Source organism: Melanaphis sacchari, unplaced genomic scaffold (genome assembly GCF_002803265.2).
Source record: "Melanaphis sacchari strain LSU unplaced genomic scaffold, SCAv2.0 Contig19_pilon_pilon, whole genome shotgun sequence".
In the NCBI taxonomy this organism is placed as follows: domain Eukaryota; kingdom Metazoa; phylum Arthropoda; class Insecta; order Hemiptera; family Aphididae; genus Melanaphis; species Melanaphis sacchari.
Window position 1 is genome coordinate 1,102,389 of NW_020270975.1, and position 21,416 is coordinate 1,123,804.

The window sequence follows — 21,416 nt, forward strand, 5'->3', positions numbered from 1 at the left end:
GAAAATTCTGTAAGCATCAAAATAACGGTTTGGCACATTAATGTTACGGATCAATTTAATTGTGCACAAAATAAAAATATAATAATTTAAAAAATATTAACTAGCCAATTAAAAATTTAAATTCTAGTTTCGAGTTTGATTTTTAAAATTAAAAGAATTATTTAATTAATACCATTATAGCATCCAAAACTAGGATTTTTTTGAATATCTGACTTTAACAATTGAATTTTTTAGATTTTTGTCGGTTAAAAATATATTATTTTTACTCATAATTGTAACAGAACTAATTTTGTCTATACTCCTCTTATATATAGTCGTAAACCTCTTGAATAAATATTTATGTTATATTACTATGAAACTTAAATATTACAGTCTCATATTGGGTAAACAATTTTTCATATTATTGAGAAATTCGTTAAATAAAATTAAATAAATTGGTTTTTAATTAGATTTTGTACTCAAACACATTTCATTAAACAGAAAATGTCGTTAAATTGAAGTGCGCTGTATAGAAGTTTTACCCCGGTCAAAAACGATGACTATTTGGGAGTAGCAAATTTAATCATCTTTAATTTTATAAATTTATCAAAAGTCATTTTTATTTGATGAATTTAAACTTTGCTAATTTTTTTATAGTTTATATATTATATTGTAATATAATATTTTTAATTTATAACTACAAGTTATAAATTGGTTGTTCGTTCAAAATTGAACAACTATCTACATGTTATATATGTGTGCTATTAAGATCAGTAGGTACGCATGTAAGAAAAAATGCAAGCAATAGTTCAGCTGTATTGAACATCGAAATGGATTTGCGGTAGATTTTAAATTGTTATGACTTAATTAATGTATTTTTGAGAGAAAAAAGGTATTTATTTTAAGTATAATTAATTTATGAATTTTAAGAAAATATATTACGGGCAGTTTAATTTTCATTTATCTGTTTTTGTATATAAAATAATATAAGACATCTTATGTTCAAATATGTTTTATAATAATTTTAGAAAAATTAGGGAGAGAAAAGCGGAAAATTTGAAAGTCCCTATGGATGAAAAAAGCTCAAATACGCCACTGAGTTTCACGATACCTATTTTACTTCGTTGTCTCGTAATGTCTTAGATATATACATGATGATTTTAAAAGTGAGCTCAAACTTGGTCAAACTTTAATGAGAAACAAATTATTTCGGTATAAATTGATGCTCCATCCATAAATTAATTTAAAATATAGGCATACACTATATGAAAGTACATTTTTTAAATATTGTTTATTATTCATATACATGATACGGTTATTGTCGTCACTCTTATATCGGTGTCGGGTTATGTGTTCGAAAATGATATGTTCGAATGAAATGTGTTCGAATAAAAAATGTTCGAAAAAGCATATGTTCGAATTAATTTTTGTTCGAATAAATTTGTGTTCGAAAACTTTATAATGATTATATTGATATAGATATAGAGATATATATAGTATATTAATAGCCGTATATTCCGACTATTAGACCGGTAACTAATGATAGACGGTTAGACGATAGACGTATATTATAACATTAATATGATATCTAATATAGAGCAATAACTTAAATCTACTTGTTATCGTAATATTTTTGTGTAACATACGAACTGTAATTCACCCACTACTGCAGTATATTTCCGATTTTCAGACCGTTATAACGAAATAGTGAACGAATATGTCGATGTGTATTATAAAATTAATATCTACTATACATAAGAAAAATATGTTATTAGTGAATGAATATGAATTCATGTTTAATAAGAATAATTTTCGTAAACGTGATAATGAAAATGTGTACTATTGGATCTGTGTCAAAAAATGTGGTGCTACATTTCGAACAATTATTAAAAACAATGAACATATTAAAGACGAATCGTGTATATTAATGAATCATTCACACGCACCAAATCCAATTCAAAATGAATGTAAAATAATTAAAAATAAAATAAAAACTGCTGCATTGCAATCTCAAGATAATCCACACAAAATTTACCAAGAACAAATAATTGGAGTTCCTTCTGTTGTATCTTCACAAATTAGTAAAAATGCATCAAAACAACTTATTAAAAGACAGAGAAAAGGTAAATTAACCGAACCTTCTTGTGTTGAAAATTATAACCCTCCTCCTGAATTAAGAAAAACAATTTCTGGTCAAGATTTTTTAATCAAGGAAATTTATGATGAAAAAAATAGAATCATTATTTTTACAACAGTTCAAAATTGTTCATATTTAAGAGAATCAGAATTTTGGCTTGCAGACGGAACATATAAGTCTTGTCCTAATTTATTTAAACAATTGTATACAATTCATGGATCTATTAATAGAGGAAAAGATCAGATATGTTTACCTTTAGTGTTTGCCCTTATGACAAATCAAACGGAAAATTCATATAAAGTAATGTTTACAGCACTAAATAATTTTGCTATTGAACATAATATTAATTTTAAGGATAATACAGATCTTGAAATTATAACTGATTTTGAAATTGCTGCTATCAATGCCATCAATGATGTTTTTCCATTTTCAATGCATTCTGCGTGTTTTTTTCATTTTTCGCAAAATATTTATCGTCACATACAAAAGGAAGGATTAACGACCAAGTATATTGACGATCAAAACTTCAACTTACTTTGTCGACATTTACCAGCATTGGCTTTCCTTCCAGTTTCTAAAGTACGTATAAACCACAAAAATGAATAAACGCAAATAATACATTTTTGCATAATTAACTAATAAAAAATAAATATGTGTTTAATGTTTATTATTGATTCAGGTCAACGAAAGTTGGAAACAGCTTAAAACTGAATTTTCAAATGATGAAAGGGAACAAAAATTATTAGACTATTTTGAAACAACGTATGTTACTGGTAGATCAGTGAGACTCCGTGGACGAAATCCACAAGTAAAACCTCCGTTATATCCACCAGAATTATGGTCAGTAGCTCAACGAGTTGAATGTAATTTGCCGCGCACTACTAATATCACTGAATCATGGCATAGTCGTTTAAATAGGTAATATATTGATGTAGCATATAAATTGAATATTTTATAAATTTATAATGAAATATTGTACTAGGTTGATATCGAAACATCCAGGTGCATATAAATTTATAATACTTCTTCAAAAAATTCAGAACGAGAACGAAAGCTTAATTGAACAATTTATTCAAGGCAGAATTGCAAAAAAGATCCCGAAAGTATCCCGAAAACAACATGAAGAAAGAATTAAAAATCTTGTTTTAAGATTTAAAGATAGTGATCAAAATAGCATTGAGTTTTTAAGAGGCATTGCATATAATTTAAACTTTTAACTTGACGATATATTACACATTTATACAAATATTTTTTTTACTTTTAAATAATTTTTATAAATACCTATTTTTTTTACTTTTAAATAATTTATATAAATATTTTTTTTTAACAATGAATTATACTATTTTCGAACAAAAACTTATTCGAACAAAAATTAATTCGAACATATATTTTATCGAACACTTTTCATTCGAACACATTTAATTCGAACATAACATTTTCGAACACATAACCCCTCGCCCTTATATCGGCCAACAATCGCTTAGATCACGCAACACATTATTTTGCTTATTATCAATAAAAAATGGGATATGATATAACTTAAAGTTTGAAACTTGCTTCAAATAATAGAATTGGTCGGACCTACGTTTTATCTAGGGTTCAAATTTAAATTAATTTTTAAATAAAATGACACCAAAAGAGAGAAGAGAGAAAAGCAAGTATAATAATATATTTAGATGAATCGTCTTACTGTTGTAGCTCATGTGTGTATACGTTTCACATTGTGTAAATCTTTTACTATCTTAAATTTTTAGACCAAAAAATATCTACGCAATTTATGTAATAACCACTATATTTCATACAATTTTACAAAAAAATGGTTTGGTTTTATTTTGTTCAACGATTGTTATAAACTTAAATATAAAATTAATGTGTTAAATTTGAATTAAATAATTAATTATACAGAGTCCGTCAGAACAAACGCGTGTTTTAAAGTTATTAATACTACATGTGGGGAAATCCAATCGGTGTGAGAGACGGCTCGTTTTAAAGCTGATAACGTACAGTTTTAGTTGTCATCAATGTCATCATGGTGTGGAGTTTATAACAACGAGTGCTCGCACTGTTCGCAGTACGGCGGTACTTTCGAGGACAACGGACAAACGACCACTGTAAATTAAGAACGTTACATCGAAATGCTGATCCAATTTTTTTTCCTGAGCTTCAACGACGACGTGTCAGTATTAGAAAAGTGTGGTTTCAACAAGACGGGGCAATATCACACACAACTCGTGTCTCAATGGAGGTCCTTCGCCAAAAATTCCCCACACGTTTCATTTCACACTTTGAGGACGTTTCGTGGCCCCCTCGCTTCCCTAACTTGTCATTGTGTGATTTTTTTTTTGTGGGGTCACTTAAAATCAAAAGTCTATCAATACAATTCATAAACTCTAGATGAATTGAAGGACAAGATCACACGAGTTGTGGGTGAAGCTCCGGGACAGATGCTGACCGACGCGATAGACGCGTTTCGCGAGAGCCATATGACTGACATTATTTTCAAAATTTAAATTTTGTTACAGATAAAAAAACTGCAAATGTTTCTACATTTTTTGATGTAATAAAAATTATTTTACAGAAATTACTTTTAGCGAAGTATTATTTCGAAAAACATGCGTTTTTTCTGATGGTAACAACAACGATTCTAAGTGAAGACGAATTGTCAGCCTATAACACTAAGTATATTTCATGGTATTTTTTATAATATTTCTGTTGAAATATTAAAGTAATTTATCTTACTATTATTATTTATATTAGGTTGATTTAATCCAAAAACATTGCATGTATTACATTATTAATATTTTAATATTTAATTATTAAAATAATTCATAATTTTACGCCATATTATATTAGTTTTATTGGTTTATAAGCTAATACCACCTTGCCGTTGAAAATATTTAATTGATTCGTGGTATAATTGGGTAATATCTTAAAATTAATCTACATGTATGCAAAATATTGCGTACCTACAATAAAATTCAAATATATTTACCTCAAAGTTTTTAAATCCCCATGAGTATTATTTTTAAATTATAACAACAATTACCAAACATCGTTATTTATCGTTTAAACATGTAATTTTCTAAATTTTAATTAATGTTTTTATATAAAATAATAGCATTTACGTATATTTTTTAAGTTTTTTGGTTTTAGACGTTTTAGTTTAACCTATTTAATGAAGAATATTGTGTTATAAAATATAAAATTTATTTTAAGTTTTTATAAATTTCTTATTAAAATATTGCTTGAAAATTTCATCAAAGTTCCCAACAATTTATTTTTATTAATATTAAAAAAAAAAAAAAAATAAAAGATTTAAAAATTTTAAAAATGTCAACTGTCTAATTATTTTAAAGGTATGCAATGTATACTTTACAGTATACATCCAAAGTCATAACAATTTGAACTTCAAATGCTCATAAAAAATTAACTTCACTTTCCAGCAGAAATTTGATTTAAAAAAAAAAAAAATCGAAAAACTTATAAAAACTTTAACGTATCAATTTTTCAAACCTTATCTATAAAAAATAAAGATTTTATAAATTTTTTATCGAAAAATACTCGTAATTTGTAAAATTTTTGTTGACAATTTCAAGTTTTTACGGTTATTCGTTTTTAGAATTTTTTTTAAAATTGATTAATGTTCTCAAAAACTAATTTAAAATAAAAATTTACAATTTTCCTTAATTTGTGTTATTTTTTCCTGTTTATTATGAGGATGTCACACCCGCATAATATGTTATCTCCATCTTACACACGTACGACGTAGTAAATTTTCGTTCACCAGTTTCAATAGTGTACTTTTAGTTTTGATATTAAAGTGAATTGTCCTATCATTAAACTTTTAGTTAAAAACATCTTTGTTATTTCCTTGGTGTTTTACGATATTTTAATTTTTAAATAAGTTATGAGTATGAAAAATATAAATATTTGAAAATGCTTAAAATTTACTATGTCGTATATGTGTAAGACGGAGACAACACATGCGGGTGCGACACCCTCTTAAGAAAACGGCACTCTTCGGATATGTGGTTTACCGACATTTTTTTTGCTCAGATATGCGATCTACATATTATTATGCAATGTCATAATTCAAACAAACATTAAGAATAATCGTATGTATAAAAATATAAAAACCTTAACGATAAACCGCTTTAATGTCCTTCGAAAATGTAATAAATAAATCAGGAAATCAGGTTCTTCTTTTCTAGAAACTTTCCAATAATAATGGTTGAGATGTGATTGCAACAGTTGCATGGTTGTGTTTCTCGTCATTTTTATGATTTTTGTCTTTGCGTAGACTTGTTGTTCAAGTCCTCATAGTGAAAGCACTCATTCCCTTGTTGTACATAGTGCAAGATCTGATATCCTTTTTTTTGCACCAAAGAACAAGACGAAATTCACCCCCGCAATCGAATTTTCTAGCATTCATCATTTCACTAGCACACTATTATGGCATGGTAATGTTTCTTCAGCAGTATATTTAATAAATATAGGAGAAAAATAAAAAAATACTTCGTATACAGCAAATCATAGTATGGCCAATTTTATCTTTTATTGTTTTTTTTTATTGCGGTTCGGATATGCGGTAAATATGTATGATTGTAGACCGTGTGCTGTCGGTAGATCGCATATCCGAGCAACATCAAGAAAAATATTGGGGATATTTTACTTTTGATAATTTGATCCCCTAAAGCAGCAATCGTTTACTGCTGGTCCGCGGACCACTGGTGGTCCATAGACCATGATAAGAATTTGGTGGTTCACAGAAAAATTTCAACATTATTTGCAATGTTGTGTTTATAATCGTAATATACAAAAGTATTGTATAATGTCACTGTATATAGGTTCAGTTTACGACAAATAAGAATAAACGAGTAATAATATGATTATCATTATCGCATATTATAAAATAAATAGACCTAATAATATCGTTATCGTAATATGTTCTAAGAACACTAATGATTCAAATCCAGTCTTCATTTTAACTTTTATTTATTTTTTTTTAGAATCAATACAAATTGAACTTAAATAATTTTTGTTATAAATAAAAAAAAAAACTCTTTTTTGATATATTTTAAAATATGCATTGATTTATTTAATTTTTTTAATTTGGTATTTAAGAGTTATATGAGTACCTATATGTAAGTAGTCCGTAGAATTCAGAGTTATGAATTAATTGGTCCGTGAGGTCCAAAAGGTTGGCGACCACTGCCCTAAAGTATCAACTATATATACAATTGGCTATCAAAAATCACCCCTAAAGTTTAAATCGAAGAAGTTATAATATAAGATGACTTACCACAAACACGAAAACACAAACCATTATGATTGAAATGTTGTCTTGAAAATTTTTGATTTAATTAATCTATGAACATTAACTCGATTAAATTATTAATGCACTGTAGATATAATATTTTTGTATTATAGATCACTAGACAAAATAAAGAATTTTAGTTGGAGAGAAGTAAATGGTTTATTAACCAACACCATCACTACTTCACTGTTTTTTCTATTTTTTTTTTTTTTTAAGACATTTTTTCAAAAATAATTTAGAAATTTTAAAAATATTTACAGAAAAAGTACACTGATCTGTGTTTGATTGTTTAATTTTGAGAGGTTGCAACGGGCGCACAAAGGTGCACATCAGTTCATCAGTACCTAACCTAAAATAGAAACGTGAAAATTGTTTAATTTTTTTTTACAGTTAGTTTACTATAATTTTAAGTTTACTTGTACCGTGCATCTCGCGTGTGTATAATCTTTAATGATCTTAAAAATTAAGCATTTTTTTTATTATAAATTTCTAATTTATACGTTATTATTATATTTCATTATTAGTCGACCGCGGTCGGTCAGTCTAACGCAATGCTCCCTCCGACGGAGGCGGCGGTAACGCGCACGGTTATTCGCTGCAGACAGTTGGTCATACTCCCCCTCCCAGCGCGGCAACGAGACTCGGACGACGATCCCGCATGGGCCGCCAAAAGCTTGGAAATCCGTCGCCGTGACGGTAGTTCACGCGGACGTTGTTTGCATTCGTGTGTGTCGTCGTTGTCGTCGTCGTTGTCGTCGTTGTCGTCGTTGTCGTCGTTGCCGTGCGCGAGTTTCGCAGTGTTCCGAACAAAATAATTAACATTAATACTAGAATAAAATATATGTGCACATATAATAATATTATTCGTCGTAGAAGTTTCTAGGACCGTCGTCAACGTAATACAGGTATGTGACAGGTACAATAAAATAATTTTTTTCCACTTTATAGAATTATTGGTTTCAAAAATAAAATATAGTCACGACATTTTCTACTAACCCATGCACTTATGTATAATGCTTTTATGAACACACCCGAGTCTCTGACGACAGCGATCACCGTATTATGTAGGCGTTAGGCAGGTACACGGGAAAACACTGTAATCCGTAAATACCCGTCGGTATTTTTGTTTTCTCTTGTTTGGTTTATAACTTAAATACTTTATACCTTTTTTCCGGTGTAGTTGTTATGATGCTAATAGGCGATTACATTTAAGAGATTCGTTAGATTTTTTACACATTAAGTGTTAAAATAACTAGTTATTATTGTCCATCAGGCCATATTTTTCTATTGTATTTTATAAGTAAATATGTAGATTGACGTCTAACAAGTATAAAAAGTTTTTTCTTTTAATAAAACGTTGTACAGTAATTGTATTATATATATTATAAAATAAATAATATTATTTAGCCATCGGGTATCTAGTTATATTAACAAAATATGACAAAATTTTTGTATTATTATAAAGTATGCAAATCGATTTTATTAATATAGGTAATTGACGTTTTACATGGTATGTATAATATTTTATTTGATAAAATATATATTATAATAAATTTACATAGGTAGGAATATGTGACGGTGCATAACTTTTATTTTATCAGTATATTTCATCAAATATGTTTTATTCGTAAATTGAAAATTTAGTAGATATCTCATAATATATATATATATATATATAAAGTCTTAGTTACTAGATGAAAAATAAAACATGTGAATCAATGATTGCAGAAACGACATGAGTCAATTTTTTAAAACTTTTGGATAATTGATTAAAAGTGTATAATTTAAATAATTCTGAAAAAAATTCTTATTTATAAATGAATACTTGTAGAAATATATTATGCACTGATTATACATCATTTGTGTATATAAGTAATATGTTGTTTTTTTATAACTGACTTTAAAAGTTTTCTGACTCATGAAGTTTCACAAAAAATGTGACTCGTGTTGTTTTTACAATCATCGATTCATGTAGATAATATGACATATAAGTATATATTTCTTAATAGAAATTCGAAATTAAAAATACTGAAAATATTGTTGTTAACAATTTTAATTTACCTAAAATTTAAATAATAACTATTCCACAATTAGGTACTTACTACAAATACAACACATTCAGCTAACTAAACAATTTGTAGTATCTATGAATGAAAACGTATAATATAATTAACTTTACTCATTTATTTAATGTTCAAATTACCTATATTTAAGAGAGTTAAATTAAAACTATTTTAAATTTTTAAATTTTTATGATAATTATTATATTTTGTAACGACATAAGTAGGTAGTTGATTTAACCCGAGTTCACCTATGTATGTATTTCTGTATGTTTATATTTACGTATATAATCAAATTAATTGATTTCATCAATGCACGTGTGACTTAAATAATAAAAATAAAATTATGTTTACTTATAGAAATGTAAAGTAAAAGCTTGCAAATATTGATTAATTCTCTTACCTCATCACATTTTAAATATATGATAGACAAAATTTATTAAAAATACCTATAATTTGGGTTTTAATAATTATTATTTTACGGATCGCAGTTCTATGACGCATTATTATTTTTGGGGGTTTTTTAATTAAATTATCAATTGAAAATCATAATTAGGCATAAATATTAAGAATGTAAACGAAATTTGAAAAGATATATATATATATAATAGATTAAAAATATTTATTTTAAAGTATATAATATTACAACCAAAATTACCAAATAGTTATATGATGATATATAAGTAGTATTATAATATAATAGACATACATACATTTAAAGTAAACGCCCACATATTATTTTTTTATCACAAAGATAATATTATGTAAATGGCTAAATTAAAAATATAATACCAACAATTTCATTTTAATAATTAAAAACAACTATTTATTTAATATATTTTAAACTATTATAAAAAAGGCGTTTACTTAAATATTATTTTAGAGATAATTAATAAAATATAGAAAAAATATTTTTGATGAATTTTAGTTTTTACTAGAAGTTTGTAATGAAGTTTTTTAGATTCTAAGCAAAGCAACGCATGTATTGATTTTACAATAATCTGTGTGTGTGGGTTTTTCTGTTGTTACCTTTTGGGATATTGGGATAGTAAAAAATAAAAATAATTTGATTTTTAACTTAGGTAGAGGTTTTGGTAGAAAATTTGATCTAATTGATACTTTGAGAGCGAAAAGTCAAAAATTCCCTGTACTTTCCTCAATAGTGGAAAAGCATCTAAAAAAAAAAGTTAACGAAAAACGGAAATTTTTATGTTAAATCGGTTTCAATAAAATTAATTAATTTATTTTGTTATAATTTAAAAATAAATGACCATAAAAACTTATAATTTTCACCGAACAATTTTATAAGTGTGAAATTACCAAGTACTTATATAGTAATGTCTATCTAGATAATATAATGTTCAAAATATTTTGACTATTTTTGAGCTATTTATAAACAATTAAAATTTTTTCTTTAAAAAAATTGATTAAAATTGTATGAACGTGCAAAATTTTTTGACAATGTTATTAAAGATTTTACATAAATTGTTCTTATATATGTATGAAATTATTAAAATTACATAGGGAATATTTTTTTTATATGCATTTGATTTTTGAATTCTTAAAAAATCTGTTAAAATCATGTAATTACAAACTACAAGTATTTTGTGATAAACATTTTTAAAATCTTCAAATTTTATATTTAAGATTTGAAAATTTAATACAATATTCTTTAAAAGTAATTCATACTGGAGCTAAAAAAACTGAATAAAATACTTTTACAATTATCTTTTATAAAAATTTGAAGAAGTATCATTATGTATTTTAACGATGTTAATTATTTTATTATAAATCAAAAGCATTTGTCAGGGCTTACAAATTTTAAGTGCTTATATTATTTTATTATGAATTTTACTACATACAATGACATTTTCAAAATATGTTGATTTATTTTGAGATATTTGATATTTTCTTATACTATGAACCTATCCATTTTGTTTTATGGTATTTACAGTAAAATGATGGTTTTAACTCCAAAGTTAATTATTTGAAAAATTATATTAAGTTACCATTATTCTAAAATATCATTAAATATAATATATAGGTTGACAGACCGTCTACGCTCAGAATAGTTTTTTTGTTTAATAATATCATTGAATTCAAGCTTTAACATAACCATAACAATGACTGTCTCGTCACTTAATGTATTACAAAGCGGTATCAAGTTGTTTTACTAGTTTCAGCTATAATGTTCACGGAAAAAGTTTTTTCACAAAATAAATAAAATATTTTAGTACATATTTTTGTTTATTTATAAGTACCACCTACACTCCAAAATAATTGTTGAGATTGGCCTGATGTGACGCGGTGGTTGGCCTTAGTCACTAACGTGAACTGAGGTCAAGAATCGGTCAAACTCTCGGATGGGTGACCACCCGGTTTCTTAGCGACGAATCCATAGCACACATGTGTTCCATAACCTTATAAAACTTACCGGAGAAATTCAAAAACTACTATAATTTTTCATAGTTAATGGCCTAAATTGCCGTGCTTTAGATATTAAAAAAAAAAGAAGAATCAGTCCGTAATATTATCAATGTTATCAAGAATTTTTAAATTAAATAATAATTCGATGGATTTTAAAATTATTACAAAGATTTGGAATTGTTAAGATATTTTTAAATTTTTATTAGTTTTTTAACAAAAAATAATTCATAATTAATGATAATTTATTGTGTAAAATTTGTAAAAACATAAAATATGTTTTTACTTGCTTATAGTAATATTGTTGTTGGTATTATATAAAGGCTCAAGTAATGTAGCTTATTAATTTTGAACTTTAAATACATTTTAAAGTGTCTTTCATGTAATTTATAAAAAAATTAAGTTATTTAGGTACATTTTATTTTTATTTTGTACATAGAATTTAAAGTTATAAAAATTATTGTATAATTTTATAAAGGTTCTCTAGTTATTTTTCATAAAAATATGTGTTTTAATAAACTACTAACAGGATATAAATGGATTAATAATTAGACACTATTTTTGTTTAACTCACCTTTAAATAATCCAGTGTTATAACTATTATTATTTGAAATTTGGCTACAGTGTGCAGTTTTCAGAATATTCTTATTTCTTACTATCGAAATTAACAAAAATAATACTTACACAAAATTCAATACATTTCTAAAAATAAGCGAATCTCTATTGTATTGAATTCTAATAGCGAAAATGCTATTTCAGATAAATTGGTTATTACATTATTTATACTAAATGCTAATTAGTAATGGCGGTTGGAAAAAAATAAGTTATTCTAAACTAACGCCATTTCGGGATAGTGTTAATAAAGTTTCTAAGTGAAATCAAGAAATTAATTTGAAATTTATGTTTAAGCAGAAATCGGTTTTTAAATATATATAATATATATATGTAAATAAATTGTAAAACTATAAGTCTTAGTTTATATATGTATTTACATAATATATCGTAAGCTTATTAATCGTTGCATGGAAATATGGAATTTAGCATAATCAGATAAATGTTATATGATTGATAAATATAAAATTTAAAAGTAGGTTATTTATACTAATATATTTTTATTGACTTTATTAATATTTTATATTTTAGTTTTCAATAACCATTTAATAGTATTTAATTTAAAAATAAGAGTTATCTAACTCTGAATTGTATATTACTAAAGGGAATACGTACTTGAATCTTAATTTTTCTTATTAATTTGTTTATTGGCTATTGCACTGAAATAACAATAAAGACTAGGAGAGAACTAACATTTTTGTGACTTACTAAATTTTAATTTAACAAAATTTTTTAATTAAATCCAAAATATGCTGATTTAAAAAAAAATTATATGCATATCACATCATGACTATTAAAATTAAGTGCATGATATTTTTCATCTATTATATAATAATCTGATTTAGTCAATTTTACATTTTAATTGAATTTTTATTACGTTTAAGTGAATTTTTATAGTAAAAATTTGTAGAGGTTAATTAATTAATTTATGACTAACTTATTATTAAAATAATTTTGTAAATACCTAGTAAGATGCTTTAATAATTATATTTAAAAAAAATTATTATCAGTTTATAATTTCAACTAAATTTATACTATGATATTAAATATTCATTACGATAGAGAAAAAATAAGTACCTTCAAAATAATCTTCTTTATAAATCTATTGAATTTTAAAACAGGTACCTAATTGTAATTGTATGCCGTGTGGTATTCTGGAATTAATTTTTTATTCCATGCTAAACATAAATATAATTCATAATTATTAAATATTACGAGTATTATGTATTAAATCACTGTTATAATTTATGCTTATTCCGATAATCTCAATTTAAATATTTGATAATTGATTTGCAAGCAAATATTTTAGATTTTGAGTGGCGAAAAAAATTAATTAGTAGATAGTATACAAATTACAATAGTTTGACGAAATATCTCTTGTTGTATCATAACTTTACGCTTCAACTCATTCAATGATGTTTTATGATTTATTTAAATTATCTATGTTATTTTCAGTAAATCATTGTTGGATAATTATAAAACGATAGGCTGATCTATTTTTTTGTCAAAAATATCTTAATATTATATAATTATTATTATAATACAACAAAACTTCCACACAACGAACTTCCATTTAACGAATTATTTTTGAGAATCATAACTTTTATTGTTGATTATATGTTAATTTATCTCTATATCTTTATATAACGAATCTGATGTTTCTATATAACCATTAAGCTAATTGATAACAAACCTGTTTTTGTAAATGTTATCACCATTAAAATAAATATTAAATATTGTTCTAAAATACCGTCAATTTTATTGTACCAGTTAAAAATAAGGCATAGGTGGCAAGCAAGTTAATTTTACTTAAATGCTGTGTACCGCAGTTCCAATATTGACGTAAACATATTTGTATTATCAAATTATTTTATCATTTTTCTATAAAAAAAAAAAAAACAAATGTCAAAACATAAATGTTTATCAATTGTTGATAAAATTTTAAATTTTAAATAAAGTCGATAAAGGTGTTAAAAAAAAAAAATTGTATTTTGTTTTAAAATATGGTATTCCGAAAAATCCTCTTTCAACCATATTTTAAAGTCGTAAAATCATAGTGAAGTAAAGACAAGAAATTTCTCTCGTTGATAATATAAAACAAATGTAAGTGTGTGTTTAGATTATAAAGAAGTTGTCAATGCTTTTAATGAAATCGAAACATTTTACGAAAAAATTACAGTTTATAATAATAAGATTAACAAAATTTCCTAACTATTTCTTTTATATTAAAATTAAAAAAAAAAAAACAGTAATATATATAATATGATATTTTTGTTTATTTTTTATACAAATATGAAAAATAAAAATATGAAATATGCAATTATGTAAATATTAAACATGTGTAATTTTACAACGAATTTCTCTATGCTACGAATTTTTTTTGTTTCCCATGAGACTTTGTTCTATGAAAGTTTCGTTGTATAATTATTTCACGTATAATATTAATATTGTATAGGTATTATGGATGGCTAACTTATAATACGGCAATTCTGACATATAGTAAAACGGTACAGTAAATTGGTTTGTGATATAAGTATATAGCTTAAATATAGTATTAATATTTTAAAAACTGTGCTTAATATAATAATTAACAATAGCAATAAATTTCATGTAATTACGACTAGAAAATTACAAAAAAATAAAAATCGTTTGATAAGAAATCGTTATTTTACATTTGAGTACCCTGCAATTTTACTACATACTTTGAACTAAACAGTAAACACCCATAAAAACTTATGTAGTTTACGCATTGTTTTTTTATTCCAGTAAGAAAAACTTAAATTTTCAATGCTTATATATAATTTGAAAATATCTGTGATTTTGATGATTTTTGTTATAATTTTAACTGTAAACGCTTTTATACGAAAATGAGTATGTACATTCGATATTTTTAATTTCTGTAATAACAAATTATAAGGAAAGTTGTATAAAAACTTTTGACGAGAAATTTCAAGTTTTATTATATATATAAATAGCTTAAAAATGTATCATGTTTAGAAAATATTTTTAACATTTAATCTAACTAAGGTTATTTATTTTCGAATAATATATATAAAAAAAAAATTATATTAATTTAATCGAAAACTGGTGTAGAATTTATGAAACCTCCTTCAAATTTGAAGATTGAATCATTTTTATTGCTCTAAACTACGATGATTGGAAATAAAAAAATGTAGATACAAATACAAATACAGACCATTGTAAAACCTATACATTCATCGTTTCATTCAGAACCTAATTAGATTAAATACAAAAGACTAAGAGAAATATTTTAAGTTGGCTATTATTATTAATAGTTCCATAAAAAATATTAGTGGTAGTTTTATTAATCAAGACGGATTACACTCCCATAATTTCATTTTTCAATGGATTCATATTATAGTATTTTTAGCTTAATTTCCTTTAAAATGTTATTGCTTTTAATTATACAGTGTATTATGTGTTATTACATGCATTTAAGTATTTAAATAAATAAACAAACCGTAAAGTGGTTATATTTAGAGAAATTCATGTTTCAAAACTTTAATTTTTTGAACAGCCTAAATTAAACGTTAATTATGTAACATTACATTATTTTATTAAAAGCTATCTTGTAAATTTAGGCATGTTTGTAATTGATTGCTTAATGTTTTTTTTTTTTTAGTTTAGTAAATAAATATACTTATTTAGGAGCATACATTTTTATAAAAACAATGTAGTGGATATTGAAGTAGTAGGTATTAAAAGAATTTTTCACACAATACATAGTAATAAATTATTACTATGTATTATTATTACTAACAATAATAAAATAATTGATTATGTTTTATTAAAATTTTAAAGTAATACACATCATTTCTTAAAACATTTTTAATATACCAAAAATTAAACTGAAATATCATATACTATAACCTATTATACGTTAACGAAAGTTAAAAATATCAATGTTTCTTTGTGAATATTCTATTAATTTATTATAGTACTGTGTTATTAAGTATCATTAAATATTATTATTTCTAAATATTATTGAACAATATATTTTTTAGATTTTTAAAATGTTATAAATTTTTATATAACTTTGGTTATTTATCGTTATGTCTAAACATAATATTTGTTATTGAAATCACAGTGTTTAATTTATTGAGATATTGATGTATGATTTATAAAACGGAACTCGGATAGAAATATTACTTTATTATAACTACTCACTATACACTATATTCTGTTTAAATAATTAAAATAGTAAATATTTAATTTTTATAATGCATACATCGATTTGAATATCGAACAACTATCGTTTTAGCCATACTATTTTGAGTTTACTCCATTTTATATAGATTTAAGAGTATATTGTAATTCGTATGAGTTTATGTTGATCTCTTGGAATCACATTTTGAATTAGTTATTACTTGTCTAGTAGTGTTGTCTTTTAAGTCTGAAACTTTGAAACTCTGAAAGCAATTAATTACACTAAAAACAGTTAATCGAAGTTTAATTTGCTAAGTCCTTTGTATGAGTTTAACCTGATCCGAGTAAAGCTAAAAGAGGTAGGTAGTTTGGATTATACTCGTACATTAATGTAATATATATTTTTTTAAACAGAGTAAATCGCTCTGCTGTATAGTAGGTATTTATTGTTCCTCATTTTTGAGATCACTGTAATTGATGTATTAAATTAAATTACCATTACTATAAATACAAAGAAAATGTGACTATGAAACAGAGACGGTTTTTCAACCTAAGTTTATTTTTTATATGTTTATATTTTTTGGAGTTATTAATTTTTCTATTATTAACAACACTAATAAAGTTAGATAAACTTTATAACTATGAATTTTCTATACGAGTTATAACTGTTAGAATGGTACGATTAATAATTTAATGAAGAATAAAAAAAATATTTTCTATTCGTTAGGTCCTGAAATATAATTAAAAAATAAAATAATGATTTATTTATGAAATTAAAAATTAATAATTATATTTGATGGGAATAGATCTCCACCCCCAATTTTTTTTTTTTTTTTAATGTTTAATGCATTAACTTATACTCGATATGAGATTATAAAATTAACCATATTATGTTATAATCACGTATATAATATGCACTTTAGGGCTATAAGAGCATAATTATAAGCCCCTTACTTATGTTTATTCAATAAATGATATATCCCCCGCCTCAAAACAAAATTATGACTATGACATTAGCAATTATATAATAATGTAATGTATTTTGTAACTCATATATTGTTCAAAATTTAATGTTTTAACTGTTTTCATTGACCAGTAGTTGACTTGTTCTAACTCTCAAAGTTTTTAAAAAATTGACTTTAATTTAATAATTTATTTTAATTTTTTATTTAAGTAACATTTAATGAATTTGTAGATATTTATAATTTATAAATTTTTCATACAACAACATTTAAAAAAAACTGTAATAAGTTGAAGAATTCAAAATTAGTAGTTATTTTTAAAACAGAGTAGGTACTATAAAACCACTCTTTAAACTTTGCAAATATAATACAATAAAATATAATGGGAGATTTATGATAATATTATATATTTAATGCAGTAAAATTATTATAGAACATTTAAGAATACGATTTGAAATATAACCATTTATGTGAAATTTTTAAATGTATTTATCAATATTTATCTTTTGTCGAAGTATCTTCACTAGGAGGTCTCTTCAATCTATCATTGCTGTCCGTATATTATTGTATATCAATTATCACTTAGGCTTATAGTTTATGTTGTAACAAATCACTTAATAAAGAATAATGTACAAAAAAAAAATATAATAATAATCATTATTTAACCATATCAACAGAGTTGTTTTGGTAATTCAACAGGTTTTTTTGATTATTGTCTCACATAAATTCTGTCGTGTCTCGTGTCAAATCCTTTAGAATAGTTCAAAGATGGTCATTAAAGTTTGTTATTTATTTCCAAAATTATTTGTATTTTCCCTAGGGAATTTCTGCAATGTGTTGGGTCGTAATGGTTTAGAGAGCAGGTTGAAAAATAAATGTAAGACCATTTGACAACGTAGACAATGTATATTTCACAAGACAAAATGTCGTTACATTAATATTAACATAAGAAGAACTTTTTTTTGAGAGTATTTATAAAATGTGCTCCTTTATAAGAATAAGTAGATTACTAGATTAAATAGAATAATCTTATGTTGTGTTATATATGCCAATAAAACTAATCTGTAGATATTAAGTATGTAGATACCCATTGTTTTATTTATTGATATTTTTAACAAACGATTGGAGAAAAAACAGTTAAATTTAGATATAGCAATTAACATCGTATCATACTGATTTGTTTTTAGAAATTATCTCATGAAATATGATAGTATGGTTTATACAATTATTTTTTTATACATCTATAGATTAAGAGTATAATCTGTTTATCCATTAAATAAGAAATGGAAACTAGTTTTTTTAAGTATTTAGATAATTAGTAAAACATTAAAAATCACTGTTTGAATAAATTGTTATGAAATGAGATATTTAATAACTACGTCATAAAGCAATTAAAAATATTATTTGGACATCTAATTAGTGTTTTTAATTTATTTATACATTATTATAATACAATTGTACATAGAATAAGTCATATGTCCCAATTATAATTATTAATGATTAGTTATAATTTAATAGGTAGTTGGGTAGTTTTTTTAATGAACTAAATTTTTTTATTTGATATAAATAAAAAAGAGAATTTAAGAAAAAAAATATTTAATTGATTGATTTCAATATTTTATAATTCTTTGGTATATAAGAAAAAGATAAAAGATATATTTTCAAAAATATTTTTTATTCAAAGTAAAGACTATAAATCAATTTTAACTTAGAGTTGATAAATAACTGGTTATTTTTAATTACAGTAACTATATAACACTACAATTGGCCACAACTCACAATAAATAGAATCATATTAGATACTCCTTAAGCTATATTATACGAGTACAAACATAATTATAAAATATACGAATCGTTTAATATTTTATCATCAGAAATATCATAAATGAACTTTAAAGAGTGCAATTATATATTATTATCATGGAGTAATAATATTTAAATAAATTGTAATTTTTAAGTATAGACATGCAGTTTACATTGTAAAATCATTATACGTCATGAATTTTCAAATGGAAACACTTAGAAAACTAGTTATGTAAGATTTCAAAACCTATCGCCAAATTATCAATACCTTGAATTGACTGAAATTACAAACCTATTCCGGTTGAATTTCTCCTTTACACCTTTGAGTCATCGTTACTAGAACATTCTTTCTCCACATATATATAAACATAACATACAGTGAAAAATACTGTAATAAGTTATAATATAATTATACATTTTTACTGATAGAAAATATTTGTATAGCTAATAGCTAATAATTCTAAAACATAGATATTTTGTAAATATCATAGCGTTAGTATTCGATTTTATCAAAATAAACACTAATAAATATTAGTTTTGAAATCGAACAAAATATTTTTGCATAATTCTTTTGACCAAAATTTAAATAGAACGTTGTATTGAATTTTCAAATTTTAGGTATGATTATTTAAAATATTCAACTATAATAACTTTTCAGATTTTCGTGATTTTGACTTTTTTTAACTCTACTCCATAAGAATTATTGTTATAGTAATTTTTTTTTAATTATGGTTATTTAAAAAAAATTAACTGAGACCTTGTTTTACATTTTATAATTTTTGTAGCCAAGGAAAAATTTTTTATCAAAATTAATTAAACAATTATCTAAAAAGAAAAATTTAAAATATTTATTAATTACTTCGTTAATTACTAAAATGATTCAAAATATTTTGAAAATTATACTAGAAAAACCTAATATAAGTTTAAATTAAACTTTATAAATTTCAGGTTTGTATGATATTGATTAGTATTTTTGAATAAAATAAAAAAATTTATCTTATCGAAAACTTGTTTTGTAGGATTAAAAATTTTCTCCTAAATTTTCCCTATTATTATTAAAAGTAGAGGGCATTTTCAATTTTAATCCCCCTTTTCAAAAAAAAAAAAAAAAAATGTTAACTAGATCCAATTTGCTATAAAAAATCATCCTTAGTATTGAATATTGATTTTTATGCTCCGAAAAGTGATGATAGATAAATTAATAAAAAATGAAAACATATACATTGGCATAATAAAATCTGTACATTCATCGCTCTGTTTAAAATAAATTACAAATTAATAATATGGTATATAATTGTTCAAACAATACATACATTTCTCCATTCAGAATCTAAAATGATCGTCAATCAATATAAGAAAACATTAATATAAAATATAAAATAAATAAATATTATTACACTATTCAAAAGTTTAAATATTATAAAATATGCAGTTGTGGTTAAATCATTTTAAAACCAATACAATACTAATCTACTGCCTATTCTATGAGAAATAATAAAATCGTGATGCTTTGATAGATGACACTGTAAGTATTTGGCGGGTAAAAATAATACGATAGCACTCAGTTTATCGCTCATAATCTCACCTTAATTGCTTTTCCGAAATCAAATTATTTGGTTCTTTTTAACACAATTTGCACATACGATTTTTATGTCCTATTAAATAGCCTATATTTATGATTTATAAAACGTATAATATAGCAAGAAAAAAACTTTTTCTCCCAAAATAAATGTGATCAGTAAATCCGATAATTCGAACGTTAACTATATAATACGTAGTAATTTAGCTCAGACGGTAACAAATCTAATTTAATTATTATCATAGTAAATATGTAGGTATTACATTGCGGATCGTGCTATAATATACCTACCAATGTTGACAATTTACAATTTATTTTATAAAGACTTAGTTTAGCGAAGTCATAAAAGTTTAACGATAAATTTGTTAACCCATTT

At 24.2% G+C, this 21,416-nt stretch overlaps 2 protein-coding genes across 4 annotated transcripts in view; both read left to right on the forward strand.

The window, feature by feature from the left end:
- The first annotated feature begins 1,606 nt into the window (after nucleotides 1-1,606).
- On the forward strand, nucleotides 1,607-3,333 carry LOC112592922. The gene is made up of 3 exons (XM_025337083.1): nucleotides 1,607-2,695; nucleotides 2,796-3,034; nucleotides 3,099-3,333. Exons 1-3 carry the CDS (start codon nucleotides 1,697-1,699, stop codon nucleotides 3,331-3,333), a joined length of 1,473 nt encoding a protein of 490 aa, XP_025192868.1. The 5' UTR covers nucleotides 1,607-1,696.
- Nucleotides 3,334-8,117: 4,784 nt separating this feature from the next.
- Nucleotides 8,118-21,416, forward strand: part of LOC112593002 (adenylate cyclase type 8) — a 137,445-nt gene continuing 124,146 nt past the window's right edge. For all 3 annotated transcript variants that reach the window (XM_025337193.1, XM_025337192.1, XM_025337194.1), the window contains exon 1: nucleotides 8,118-8,338. The gene's annotated coding sequence lies outside the window, so the exon portion shown is untranslated. The remainder of the gene's footprint in view (nucleotides 8,339-21,416) is intronic.

Bases quoted from the DNA above. Each gene is read 5' to 3' on its own strand.
- LOC112592922 (XM_025337083.1), top strand. From the start codon at position 1,697: ATGTCGATGTGTATTATAAAATTAATATCTACTATACATAAGAAAAAT. The intron at 2,696-2,795 runs GTACGTATAAAC...TTATTGATTCAG, and splicing joins CTTTCCTTCCAGTTTCTAAA to GTCAACGAAAGTTGGAAACA. The intron at 3,035-3,098 runs GTAATATATTGA...ATATTGTACTAG, and splicing joins TGGCATAGTCGTTTAAATAG to GTTGATATCGAAACATCCAG.